Source organism: Babylonia areolata, chromosome 19 (assembly GCF_041734735.1).
Source record: "Babylonia areolata isolate BAREFJ2019XMU chromosome 19, ASM4173473v1, whole genome shotgun sequence".
NCBI lineage: Eukaryota > Metazoa > Mollusca > Gastropoda > Neogastropoda > Buccinidae > Babylonia > Babylonia areolata.
In genome coordinates, this window is record NC_134894.1 from 18113882 (window position 1) to 18128881 (window position 15000).

Genomic DNA, 15000 nt, shown 5'->3' on the forward strand with positions numbered 1-15000 from the left:
GGAGAGAGAGAGAGGGGGGGGGGGGGAGAGAGAGAGAGAGAGAGCGAGAGAGAGAGCGTTTAAGAGAAATCAACAGGGGGGGGGGGGTGTCGTCAGCGTCTTTATTGAGAATCGTCGATCCGTTGACCCAGTTTCATTCTACCATCAAAAGGATGACAGCCAACACTGATGTTTTCAGCTGGCGTAAGAAGTATGCAGTCAGTGACAACTTTAAACCCGTCTTTCATCAGTAACTTATCGACTGAAGTGACCAATCTTCACAGTCATACAGACTTTGGAAAGCAGCTTCGTCGTTTCTCTCTCTCTCTCTCTCTTCCATTTATAAGCTTACGATTGGGCCAACAGCAAAGTGAGAGCTGTACGATCAATTGTTTCTCCATTGCAGTGGGAAGTCATTCGTCTTTTGTGAAGGACTGTGACTCTCAAACAAAGAGGCAAGATTGCACTGGCTCTTAGTGCTGCAGCCTTGAGGGCTAGTTGGCCTTTGGGAACCATCCCAACGCCGACTGCCCTAAAACCCTCTTGGCCGCGAGAGTGGGATGTAATTTGGGCAAGACACTCTCCACTATAATCAAATTCTAGTCCGGATACTTGGGACAGCAGTTGCCTCCTCTGCTGTTCTGATGGTCATTGTCGGACACGACTATCATACATACAGTGTCCGAGTTATCAACCAAAATCTTTGTAAAACCAGAAAGGAACAATCAGCACAAGACAAAATATATGATTTATACATAAGTAAAACATACTGTACAACATAAAGAGGCCAGAGAACAGCAGAGGCGTATTTATACTGAAGCAATAGATAACGACGAAACCCTGGTTGCAAGACATAATTCCAGAAAGTTCTCAGAACCAATAGAAGATGGGATTCTTAAAACAGCAGAAAAGAAACAACTCCTCCTCCTCCTCAAAGGTGCCCATTTGCGCATTAGCGGAGATGAACACACACACACACACACACACACACACACACACACACACACACACACACACCACACACACACTTCTCTAGATACATACGTCTTTACATTATATATCAGGTTAAAACTTTGAGTTTGTTTCTCCATCTATATTTTGTCTGTGTCCCAGAACGTGCCCGCGCGCCCGCACGCACACACACACACACACACAGACACACACACATACACAATCTCTAAAATCTACGTCATCCTTGATCATCAATATTTCATAAAAGCACCACAAGATAGAAAAGCGCGGAAGATAAGTATTGGGGAAAAAAAAAATCTGCGATCACCTCGCTACTAAAACATCCCCTGACAACCAACCTATACTTCCAGAGCACTCAAAACATCGGTATCTTTTTTGCCCCAGCGATAAAATGGAACGCTAGCCAGGCACTCGAAACCCCCTTTCGTTTCAGCGACTAAAACCCACGATGTCTCTGGACACACAGTATCAACAGCACCGTTTCCACAAGAGGCATTCATCATTGGGAAAGTATGTTGAAAGAACCGGTGTCACAGCCTTAAAACTAACCCCACCCCCCTCCTCCATGCTGGATTTTCCTCTGGGGTGAATCTGCGCTTGTCTTGATTGACCCCCGGCATAATTTGTGGCTGTTCAAGATAGAGCCCCCACCACCCAACCCCCCTAGCTGGAAATTACCCCCCTAGTGCGGTTTTAATCAAGTGATTAATAGGGAAGGCGTATGTCGTTCTGGACTAGCGTTTACTGACTCCCTACCCCCATTCTCCATTACTGCTGAAGCAAAGTTGTACTCCAACAGCCTGAAGCCCCTCCCCTCTACAACGTGGCCACAGTAAAGAAAATTGGTGGATCTGGGATGCCCATTACTGACACTTCCACATTGTGAGGTGGCGGAAGGAGAAGGACGAGTACCGTTCTAGACCAGCTCGTGTAGACCCCACCCCTTATTACGTGACCGGGGGCATAAAATTCAACAAAGGAGGTCAGTTCTGACTAGTCGAAGTGTACCCCCGGGGTGTCATTCCAGGTTAGTCTACAAATTCCCCGGGGTTAATCTTGGCTACCCAGGTTTTACCCCCGGGGTAAAAAGTACAAAACAAAGGAGGGGGGTACGAACAGACTGCTACACCGGTCGGGCCAGCTGATCGAAAGGTCCTGGTGGCACCATGCTAGGTCCGAGACATCCCGAAATAGCGGCAAAAAGGAAATAGAAACACCCCTTCAAAAGCCCCAGCATGGGCGGCGACGGACCTAAAAGGAAGGAGAGACCGCCACAAATCGCCAGTAAACCCCAAAATGTGCTTCTACATGCCTTCTCCTTAAGCTTGTTTGTGACAAAGCTGCACTGAAAAACTTACAAAGGCTCACGCTATCACCTCCCCACAAAACCAAACACAAAACACATATAATTATTCAATCGTTCATGCTTGAGCAAATGGAATACCAACTGGGCACTCAAAACCCATCCTATTCCAGCGACTCAAAAAGGCATCGTCAGGACAGACACCATCAACGACACAAGATTCCAGCAGGAGTATTCAGCGGTGGGAAAGTAACAGGCCACCCTCATTGAAAGGTCCTGATGGCACCACGCTGGGAACCAGACACCCAGAAACAGTGTCACCCCCCCCCCCCCCACCCCCCTCCCCCCCCCCTCCTCCAAACAACCACCACAGTGCCGACAAACCGTTTACAAACCAAACGGATGGAACCATCGACACAAAACGCCAATCAAAAACCGGTCGTCTTCGTTCCAGGGGACTTACTACATAGCAGCTTTAACACGACTACCCAGGGTGAGGGATCGTCTGACGAGTTCTTTCTGTCGACTCATTGCCAATGGTCAACTAATTTAAAACGCCGTGATTGATATCAATGACTTGTGACTGTGTTTGGATGTTAAGATATTTCTTAGGGGGGGATGTTTGGATGCTGATCTAAGAGTCTTTAACTCTTTAACTCTTCGTTACTTACGTCTCTTGTGGTTGTCTAGGACAAAACAACGAGCGGAGATGAATTAAGGCTGGCAACTGAGATGGCTCTGTATGTGCGTGGTAGGTCTGTAATTGTGGTGGAGGTTCTTAAAAAGTACAATAAAACACAGAGAGGCAGTTGCGGGGTTGCCAGCTTTAATTCCTCTCCGCTCGTTGTTAGTTGCCCTAGACAACCACAAGGGACGTAAGTAACGAAGAGTTAAATAGTTAAAGACTCTTACATCAACATCCAAACAGACTGACTGTTGTTGGGGCTGGTGAAAAAACTGCGCAACTTGCATGATCCCAATCACGCGTCTTTGAGGAAGTGCTACGTCCCTTCAGAGACCCAGGCTTTGACACAAAACCGACAGACCTGGATGAATCTGGTGAAAAATCATTCTGTGTGGCTCCCCAATGACTCCCTCAGAGTTGAGGGAGAAGAAGATGTTCTCCAAAACAGTCTGAGAAAGATATGTATAATCGTATGATGGATGTCAAAGCTGAGGACTGTGAACAATGCAAATAGCTTCACTTATGGTCAGTAACAGATTTCGAAATGTTGCCAAGACAGTAATTAGTATTTTGCTTTTTCAACACTATAGAAATGAACGACACGTTTTTCTTGGAGTGCCTATGGTCAGTAACAGATTTCGACATGTTGCCAAGGCAGTTATTAGTACTTTGCTTTTTCAACACCATAGAAATGAGCGACACGTTTTTCTGCCAAATACTGAAAATATCCGTATGCATAAACGCTAACGGAGGCACAGGTGAGCATATGAGATATTACACATGAATGCAGAATTAGCAGCAGCAGCATGGACATCTTCAGAAATTGCAGCAAACATGACGATTGTAAAATGTAAACACAAAAAGAAACCGCTAACCATTAACTCACCACTTAAAACATCCTGGAATGGCCCATGACCTATACCCTCAAATACCCCTAAAAGAACTTGATATATATATATATATATATATATATTTTTTTTTTTTTTTTTTAAACATGGTCCCTTTTTTGGTCAAGCGATAAAGGAACGCCTGCCAAGCACTCAACCCCCCCCCCTCCCCATTTCATTTTCGGCGACTGAAATCAATGTCATCTAGACATAAACCACCAAGAACACAAACTCCTGAAGACCCGCGTTCAAAAGTTTGGAAAGTAACGGTCCAGCTCATCAAAAGATTCTGATGGGTCCAGCGGACCCCAGACATCCCGAAATAGATCGTCAGGGAGGACACAGAGATGCCTCTCAGCAACCACAGCACGGGCACTGCAGACAGTTTACAAACCCGAATGGATGGAACGATCAGCACAAATTGCCCTAAACCACGATGACGACACGCGGAAAAGCCCACTCGTTGACACAGGGATGTGTGGGTTACCCCCACCCCACCCCTCTCCACCCCCGTCGCCGGTGAGAGTTATTCTCTCCCCCCCCCCAAACCCCCCCACCCCCCTCGCCATTTTCCCTCCCCTCCACCGCAATCACAAAATCACAATCAGCAGTAAGCCCTTCAGTTTTAGCAGCAAAATAACCAATACGACCATTGCGGCCCCCCCCCTCCAACCCCCACCCCCACCCCCCCGCAAAAAAACAAAAACAAACAAAAAACAACAACAAAAAAAACCTGTTCGTTCTTGACGGATTCTCTTTATGCAGCAGGAATTTGTTTCATATCCTGTCACTCATACTGGTGTCTGTATACGCTTTGTTCAAGTATTAATTTTCACATATGAATGTTATCATGTAAAAAGTTGGAGAGAAGGAGGAGTTGAATTGCGAGTTGGGGGAAACACGGTATATGCAGGGCGGAATCATCAAAGATGAATACCTAAATTACAAAGATAGCTACTTAGTTCTCTTTATGATGATTAGATGTGTCACCGTAATTAAAGCGTAACAATCGCTGTTTCCAACTCGCCACAACTGAACATTGTGTAAAGGCCTATCACTCTCACATTGTGTAAAGGCCTGTCACCTTTTATCCTAAAACATTAAAAACGTCGAGCCCTTTATTCCACCCTCCATCTGCCCTGTCTCCCCCAGCTCACAATTCAACTACCCCGCCCCCTCCCCCCTCCCACCTTTGAAATGATAGCATTTATAATAATAATGATAATCGTATTTATATAGCGCTGAATCTTGTGCATAGACAAATCAAAGCGCTTTCGCACCAGTCATTCACACGCATGCATAACTCTAAAACTGGAGAAACTGAAGACAAGGAAGAGCATGGAAGGGAAGAAGTGGGTTTTAAGGCCAGACTTGAAAGAGCTCAGTGTGGAGACTTGACGAAGCGAAAGAGGAAGTTCATTCCAACTGCAAGGTCCAGAGACAGAGAAAGAACGGCGGCCAACAGTCGAGAGCTAGAATCTAAAATTTAAACGTGAAAATACTTTAACGAAATATCTATAATTACCATTTATGTTTAACAGGACATTATACAAATTTACCCCTCTTTCTTCCTATTTTGTCATTATTTTTATTTTTACTTCTTATTTCATTATTATTATCTTTAACCTCAGGCTGTAATGGAACGCGTGCCAGGCACCACTCAAACTCATTTCTTTTCGGCGTCTGAAAACCGATGCCATCAAAGACATACAGCATCAACATGCACCAATTCCTGAAGACGCATTCAACATTGGGAACTTTACAGGTCACCACATGCAAAGATCCTGATGGCTCCACACACACACACACACACACACACACTGAGCCCTGAAAAGACCGAAATAGAACGTCAGAATAGGACACAGAGAGAGAGATACTCAATTCAAAACCGCCGCATGGGCGCCGTCGACCGTTTGCAATACAAGCGGGCTGTGGCGACCAGCACACATGGCCAATTAAAAACCAATCCTCTCTCATCCCGGGGAGCCTGTTGCGAAGCGGCTTTGACGTCAGTGGCAAGGTTTGAGGATTATCTGGCGCGTTCTTTGTATCAACACGTTGTCACATATTTACCTCTTGAATGGAATGAAGCTTTTTTTGGTGTGCATGCTTTGTTTGCTGCTACTACTGGCAACAGAACCGTGCAAGCTGTAAAGTGCGTGTATATAAGTACTGTCGTTTATATGACTTTTCTTGTTGTCCAGTCGAATTCACTGTATTTCACTGTATTTATATTTTGACATTTTCACATAAAAGTACTGTCAATGCCAAATGCGTCTTTTTACGGTCGGGGTGGGGGCGTTGGGGTCGGAGGAGGGGGAGGGGGGGGGACCATGGAATATATTAATCATGTTATAGTGAAATTTATCGATTCAGTCAGTTTGAATGTTGGTACGATGATGTTTTTGGCTGATGGTGGGAAGAAAAAGACTCGTGGCTTCATTAGGTGTAAGTTGAAATAGCTTCCCCTGACTATGTAGGCAGTTTCAGGTTTCCAGAGCGTCGCTGTGTTCGGACAAAGCCATACATACGCCACACCACATCTGCTACGCACATTCCTGACCAGCAGCATAACCCAACGCGCTTCGTCAGGCGTTATGTGCATGCACATATATATCTGTGTCACAGTGGGTTTCTTCCACATCATTTTTCCCAAAGAGCAACATGTATGTTGCCATGGATTTCGTTATTTTCTCACAGCGCCGAGTGCGTGCGTGCTGCACATGGGACCTCAGTTTTATCGTCTCATGCCAATGAATGGACGCTCTTGTTTGATTTTTCCAGTCAGGCTTGGGAGGAAGGGCGAGACCAGGTGCCAGCTGCATTGCTTGGTTCTAACTTTCTGACAGTTACGCGTGACTAAATGCCTACGTTGACCGAACTACGCCATTGGTCAGTTCCATGGAGTGATGGCCTAGAGGTAACGCGTCCGCCTAGGAAGCGAGAGAATCTGAGCGCGCTGGTTCGAATCACGGCTCAGCCGCCGATATTTTCTCCCCCTCCACTAGACCTTGAGTGGTGGTCTGGATGCTAGTCATTCGGATGAGACGATAAACCGAGGTCCCGTGTGCAGCATGCACTTAGCGCACGTAAAAGAACCCACGGCAACAAAAGGGCTGTTTCTGGCAAAATTCTGTAGAAAAATCCACGTCAATAGGAAAAACAAATAAAACTGCACGCAGGAAAAATAACAAAAAATGGGTGGCGCTGTAGTATAGCGACGCGCTCTCCCTGGGGAGAGCAGCCCGAATTTTGCACAGAGAAATCTGTTGTGATAAAAAGAAATACAAAATACAAAATACTACACACAGTTAGTAGCGGGTTATGACCATACTAGGCTCTCCCGTCCGAGCAATGCAACTGGCTCCTGGCAGGATTTCGGACCCAGACCCTCAACTGGCACTGTATAAGCAGTAAAACGTCTTACCATTCTGCCACCTTCCCCTTTATCAGTCACCTTATCACTGCATTATGAAGGTAATACAGAACTTTCTCAACGCTGCAGAACGGAGTGAGCCCCCTGCATTTACGGCAGCAAACTGATCACCGTGATGATTATAGCTGTCCTGTGAAGGAAACAGAAGGCGTTATTGTCCCAGAAGATCCAGTCAGTCTGGATGGGTTCTCGTTGTTCTTGAAAATCCTATCGTTTGGAATGTGTGTGTGTGTGTGTGTGTGTGTGTGTGTGTGTGTGAATGCGTGTGAGTGTAATTGCAGTTTAGTTTATGAGCAGAGTTAGATGTTCGTGGGAGTGTGTGTGTATGTGTGTGTGTGTGTGTGTGTGTGTGAGGGGGGGGGGAGGTCGGGGTCACCATTTAAACAGCTTCATCGTATACATTCAGACTTCGAAACGACGTTTTTCACTGGAACAGGCTTAATTGCGAACAGCGTGTAACTGCTGGTCAGGCATCTGCCCTGCAGATGTGGTGTAGCGTATACGGGTTTGTCCGAACGAATCCTTGAAAAACTGAAACGGCGCGCGCGCACGCGCGTGTGGCTATGAGAGAGACAGAGAGAGAGAGAGAGAGACAGAGAGAGAAGGAGAAGGAGAAGAAGAAGAAGAAGAAAGAGAGACAGAGAGAGAGAAAGACAGACGGCAGGAAAGTGAGGAGGAAGTCTCATGTCCACATCTCCCTCCGAATCTCAACGTGGCGAAACAGGCGAAACAAACACTTCACTGGAACTCGCATATTCGGGAAACATCATAGAAAACGCATGATATTTCAAAGCATTGGAAGCTCGAGAGAGGGGTGAAAATACACGCCTGATAAAAGATTGGAATCAAAATAGAGAAGGAGAACAGAATGATCACACACACACTTTCTCTTTCTCTCTCTCCCTCACACACACACACACACTTCACAAACAAACCTGAAGTTAGCTTTCCCCCCAAAGTGACGAAGACTCTCATTGGCAAAGAAAAACACCGTGTTCTCTTGTGTGTGTGTGTGTGTGTGTGTGTGTGTGTGTGTGTGTGTCTGTCTGTCTTTGTGTGCGTGCATGTTTGTGCACGTGTGTGTGTGTGTGTGTGTGTGTGTGTGTGTGTGTGTTTGTGCATGTGTGTGTGTTTATGCATGTGTGTATGTTTGTGCATGTGTGTGTGTTTATGCATGTGTGTATGTTTGTGTGTGTGTGTGTGTGTGTGTGTGTGTGTGTGTGTGAGTGTGTGTGTGTGTGCGGGTTTGTTTTTTGTTGTTGTTGTTGTTGTTGTGTGTGTGTGTGTGTGTGTGTGTGTGTGTGTGTGTGTGTGTGTGTGTGTGTGTGTGTGTTTATCTCTGTGTGTGCGAGTGTATGTGTCTGTGTTTGTGCATGTGTGTATCAATGTGAGTGTGTGTGTCTGTGCGTGTGTGTGAGTGTATGCATATGTGTATGTGTGTGTGTGTAAGTGTGTGCGCGCACGCGCGCGCGTGTGTGTTTGCGTGTGGCGCCTGGTGATACGATTGCCTGGGCTGCATATAGCGACACCAGTCTAGCCAGGTCCTAAAAACATTACTACCCCCCCCCCCCCCCCCGCCCCCTCTCCCTCCCAAAAATTCAATAAAACCCGTGGCGAAGCCATACAGGCGGATCCCAAATGAGTGTCTTGAAATATCATTTGCTTCTTCTCCCCCCCCCCCCCCCCCCTCTTTTTCCTCCCTTTTTTTTCCAATACTTTTTTTCTTTCTTTCTTCTTCTTCTTTTCTATTTTCAGGCTGAATGAAATGAAAAGGAATATATGTGAAATCGCTCCATGTATTGGATTTCAAATTCTCAATCTCGATGAAATAAGGGTGTGTTTCTTCCTCCTCCAGTTCCTTTTCCTCTTCTTGTTGTTGACAGCTTTGAATTCTGAATCTTGGAAGAAAATAACTTTCTCTTTCTCTCCCCCCCCCCCCTTTTTTTTTTTCTTTTTTTCTTCTGTGGCTGACAGTCTGTTTCGTTCTTGTTTGTTTGTTTGTTCGTTTGTCTATTTCTGAGAGGATCCCAGATATGAAATGCAGAAGTTGGGAGGGTCTCTCTCTCTCTCTCTTTTCCCATTTCTTACTTTTTTTTCTATAATGGGAAATTTGCTTTGGACAAAATGTATTTTGTGTATGATTTTTGAATGAATCGACGCCGATGGAATTGATGCGGATATGAGTTACATCAGTTCATCATTTCCATGCAACATCATACAAAATCATCTCTCAATCTGAATCAGACGCGGTATGGAAGTTCTTGTGGGCTTCACAGAGGAATGTTGAGGGGGTGGGGGGCGAGGGGTGGGGATCGGCAAGAGGGCGAGGGGTTGTTGTGGATTAGTGCGTGTGTTGGGGAGGAGGGGGAGGGGGGTTCTGCGCTTCTGAACTGGACTTTTATCTGTAACCATATATTTAATCTGTTATAATTTTCTTATTTTTATTTGTTTGTTTGTTTGTCTTATTTCATTCTATTTTATTATTTTATTTTATTATTTTATTTTTATTTTATTTTTTTTTTTTTTTAAATGTTTCTCTTTGACTGGTTAAGACCTGACGGGTTTGTTTGGTTTTTTTTTAGTCCTGAAGTGACCCTCTAAACACACACACACACACACACGCGCGCGCGCGCGCACGCACACACACACACACACAAGTACACTGGGAGATACAGTGGAAAACGTATAGCGAAGAGAGAGAGAGAGAGAGAGAGAGAGAGAGAGAAGAAGAAGAAGAAGAAACAGAGGGATAAACGGGTTCATTTCGGTCACATTAAGAGTAAGAAGAAGAAGAAGTTTAAAAAAAATAATAAGGGTGGGGAGGGTGGGAGGGGGGAAAGAAAAACCCCAGACAGCCAGAGCTGCCAAATCTAAACCAATCAGCCTTGGTACAAGCCAGACAGTACCAGTACAGTAACTGTCCCTCGCACTCGGCACCGCGTTGTGTCGTGTAGCGGGTGACCCCTTTGTCACACCCCCACGCCCCCCGCCAGCCCCCACCCCTCCTCCTTTGTCCCTCTCCCAGAGGTATCCATCCTCCACACCAACAACAGCGTTCACTGGTCAGTACACTGCCTATCTGTCTGTCAGTCATCTGCAGGCACAGTCCAGTGATCAAACAAACGATGCTTGCAGAGCATTTCCTCCCGTTCCCCCTCGTTTGGCCCCGCTAGCCCGCTACACAGCAAGCGCGCACGCACACACGCGCACGTATGCACTCACTCACACGCGCGCAAGCACGCATGCACACACCCCCCCCCGCGCGCGCACACACACACATGCACTGAATGAGAGGGAGAGAGAGAGAGAGAGCAATAAAGATAACGATAGCTTTATTCAATAAAGCCATGGCCCCATTTGAAAGGTGATTACATATTTCTGTATGAACAGATCTACAAAAGAGAGAGACAGATACAGAGACAGAGACAGACAGACAGAGACACTAGAGGGGGATGGGAGGGGGTCGGGGGAGAGGGGGGGGGGGGAATTAGAGGGAAAAAAGAAGAAAAGGAGGAGAAACGGCGAAGGAAAAGGGTTCATTTCGGACACACGACGAAAAAAAAAAAAAAAAAAAGACTACCAGACTACCAGAGCTGCCAAAATCTAAACGAATCAGGTTTGGCAAGCAACACAGTGCCAGTAACTGTCCCTCGCCCTCTGCGCCGCGTTGTGTCGTACCGGGAGACCCCTTGACAACTCGCCTCCACACCTCCACCATCACCCACACACACACACACCAACACACCCTCCCCACCCGCCCCTCTCGAGAAGGTGTCACAGAAATCTCTCTTCCACTGTGCGTTCCTCCAGCGTAAGCACGTGCACCCAGGTTCCTCCGCCACAGATTGACCCCCTCCGTCTTTTTTAACCCCTGGGAATAAACAGCTTGGAAGTTCCCAGCTGCAGCATGATCCCCAAGAAAGTTTTAATCCCGCATGAGTTATTCACTGTACCCAGCTGTTTCCAGATCACACACACACACACACACGCGCGCGCGCGCACACACACACACATACATATATATATATATATATATATATATACAGACACACACACACACACACACACACACACACACACACACACAGTGCCCCCCAACCTCACCCCCATCTGCGGTCATTTTTAATTCCAGGGAGTGATTCATTGCGTTTATCCAGACCCCCAGATACATAATGACCCCTACCCCACCCCCAGTCATTTTAACCCCTGGGGAGTGATTCAGCACATGCAGCTAGTTTCCCCAACTACTGAGTCACCCACATACCCACTAGTAGTTTCTTTCTTTATTCCTTCTTTCTCCTCCTCCTCCTTCTTCTTCTCCTTGTCCTTCTTCCTCTGATCACACCCTTCCTTTCTTCAGCAGCCTGCCGTATAATGCAATGTGGAACTGCCGTCGAAGATGCAACCAAAACTCTCCCTTCTTTCCAAACCTGGTTACTTGAAACTCCATTCTCTGATTGAGTCAGTCTGTGGTGGCGCGCATGGGTACTCAAAGTTGTGGTCGACAGCCTTCGCGAAAAAATAAATAAATAAATAAATAGCACACAAGAAAAACAACTCTCCTCACACACACACACACACACACACACACAAACTCACAAACACACGCGCGCGCGCGCAGACAGGCTCATGAAATCCGTTCATCAATGTCAGAAGTTCAGATCTGGAAATAGGGGATTAGCATGACTGTGGGGAGATAAGGAAAGGATTAATATCCAAATATACATGTGGCGATAATGTGCGTGCTCGTGTGCCTACACACGTGAGTACACTGGAGTCTATAATGCGTGTCTTTCAGAAAGACAGAGAGAAAGAGAGACAGAGAGGCAGACGACAAAGAGTGATGGGGCAGACAGACAGACAGACAGACGACATAGAGAGAGAGGGGGAGGAGGGGGGTGGCAGACTGATAGAGACAGAGACAGACAGACAGACAGACAGACAAAGACAGAGAAAGACAGACAGACAGACAACAACACAGAGGGAAAGACATCCAGACACAGGAGAGAGAGACGGAGAGAGAGACAGACAGAGACAGAGGGGGCAGAGACAGAGACAGAGAGAGAACTCAAACTGGAATGTTTCACTAAGGCTGGGGATAAAAGGATAGCTAAAAGCTCCTTTTGACCATGCCCTTACGAAAAATGAAAACAGAACAATAAGAAGAAGAAGACGAAGAAGAAGAAGGAGAAAAGTAATATATATATATATATATATATATATATATGTATGTGTGTGTGTGTGTGTGTGTGTGTGTGTGTGTGTGTGTAAAAGGGGAGAGAGAGTCACACACACACACAGAAGGATATGTGGATGGATGGATGGAGAGAGAGACAGACATAAAGGGAATGGGGGCAGAGACAGAAATAGAGAAATTAATTATCTTTTTTTTTCTTTTCTTTTTTCTTTTTTTACACCATGCCGAACAGACACAGAAATCGAATCATACACTGCTAGACAAGGACAGACAAGCAGACAGACAAACTAGTTAAGCTATTTCTTATAATACAACCCCACATTCCCCACCTATGTGATTCCTGACCACACGAGCGCGTATACCAAGAGCGCGTGCGTGCGCGCGTGTCGTTAAAACCACAGCATCTTCCTGATTAAACGCCCGCCTGGGTGCAGTTATACGCGTATTATGGATGTCAACGGTGGAGTGGGACGAGAGGGGAAAGACGGGGTGTGGGGGGGTGGAGGAGGAAACAGATTGTGATGGTGATGATGTGGGGAGGGAGTGGAGGGGACAGGGTTTGTTGCTGTTGTTGTTGTTGTTTGTTTGTTTGTTTTTCGTTACTATCTTATCAAGAATGACATTCATGCCGTAGTTTTTTGGAGTTTATTATATAATTTGCTACATTCTGTATCATTTTTTTTCTTGTCTTCTGGCAGGCAAAAGAAGCCGACAAAGACGCACAAAGAAAGGTAGAGAATGCAGCAGTGATGCGGATCCCACCAGTGGGAAAAAAAAAAATCTTTTTGGAGGAGAACTGAGACCAGTCAACGTGGGATGCAGCTTGTGATCTGACTGAACCCTGCTGGGCTGCTACCGGCTGGCTGCAGCAAAAACAACAAACATGTTTTCCACGTCAGCACATGAGTAGATTGTATTTATGTGTGTGAACTGTTCAGTTTTTTTTTTTTTTTTATAAAGGCTGGGTGATAGAACTTTAAGCACTCTTCCTGATCTGCATGATGTGAAGAATTATTTTAAAAAAATTAAAAAAAAAAAAAAAAAAAAGCCACACCAGGATTTCTCCGTGTTGTCGGCGAAGTTTCACTTTCACTTTCAAGCAGACATCAATGCGTTCAACGGACTGATCTACCATATATACATGCTATGCCACACCACATCCACTTATTAAAAACAACAACAACGAAACAACAACAAAAAACACCCAAAGTAACAGTAAAGAAATGAATAAGATTTTTTTAAATCAAAAAGACGACCGTTGGTTATAGATAGAAAGTCTTAGTCGAAATACTATCATCGTCAGACCACAGATCCGTAAAACAACGGAGTTCACAAAGACAAACAAAAAGAAGGAATACAAGGAAATGATCACAAAGACGACGACCGCCTAACTTCTGTGGACGACGGAAACAACACCTGGACGAGGTTTGTTCCTTCTGAAAAACGCTTTGAAAACAAGCAGACACATACAGAAAGACAAACAGAAAACCAAGTCCCTCACAGTTGCAGCAACACCATGCTGGACGGAGGAGGAGGAGGAGGCTACGGTCTCGGGGTAGGGGTAGGCGTAGGGGAGGAGGAGGAGGGGGGCCTTGAAGGAGGCGGAGCAGTGGGGGCGGGACCGGGGGAGGAGGGGCTGGGGGTGAGGGGGGGCCCGGGGCCCGGGTTCCAGGCGGAGATCGGTTCCTCCTCGGCCTCGTCCATCTACGTGCGGTGGGCGGTGCAGGGCGAGGAGCTGGTCCGGAGGGCCGTCATCCAGGGCTACAGGGTGCACTACCAGAAGGTGGCCTCCAGCTACGTGCAGTACAGCCACTTCCTGTCTCCGCAGCGCACCGCCTACACCATCGACAACCTCGTGGCAGACACCTACTACAAGGTGAGGACTTTACGAAGTGTCTTTTGCCCAATAATTATAGACAACCGCTATTATGTGAGGACGCATTGTTTTGATTCAATAAGGACAACTACTACAGGACGAGGACGCCTTATTTAATATGGACACTCATTACATAGCGATGACGCATTATGTAAATTTAATAAGGACAACTACTATCGGATGAGGGCGCATTACTAAATACGGACATCTACTATAAGGTGAGGATTTATTATTCAATTTAAAAAAGAAACCTACTATAAGGTGAGGATGTATTATTTAATTCATTATGGACATCTACTATAAGATGATGATGTATTATTCAATTCAATATGGACACCTACTATAAGATGATGATGTATTATTCAATTCAATATGGACACCTACTATAAGGTGAGGATGTGTTATTCAGTTTAATATGTATATCTACCATAAGGTGAGAATGTATTATTCAATTCAATATGGAAATCTACTACAAAGTAAGGATGTATTATCTTATTCAATTCAATATGGACATCTACTATAAGGTGAGGATGTATTATTCAATTCAGTACAGACATCTACTATAACGTGAGGATGTGTTATTCAATGCAATATGGACATCTACTATAAGGTCAGGATTATTATTCAATTTAATATGGACATCTACTACAAGGTCAGGATGTATC

The 15000-nt window shown here is 45.6% G+C and overlaps 2 protein-coding genes across 2 annotated transcripts in view; one reads left to right on the top strand and one right to left on the bottom strand.

Moving 5' to 3' along the window:
* Nucleotides 1–15000, bottom strand: part of LOC143293511 (uncharacterized) — a 119183-nt gene that overhangs the window by 77924 nt on the left and 26259 nt on the right. The window lies entirely within an intron of this gene.
* The window catches only part of LOC143293950 (uncharacterized), a 9286-nt gene continuing 8261 nt past the window's right edge, over nt 13976–15000 (top strand). Inside the window, exon 1 of the mRNA XM_076605346.1 lies at nt 13976–14335. Coding sequence (XP_076461461.1) covers nt 13976–14335 — 360 coding nt within the window. The remainder of the gene's footprint in view (nt 14336–15000) is intronic.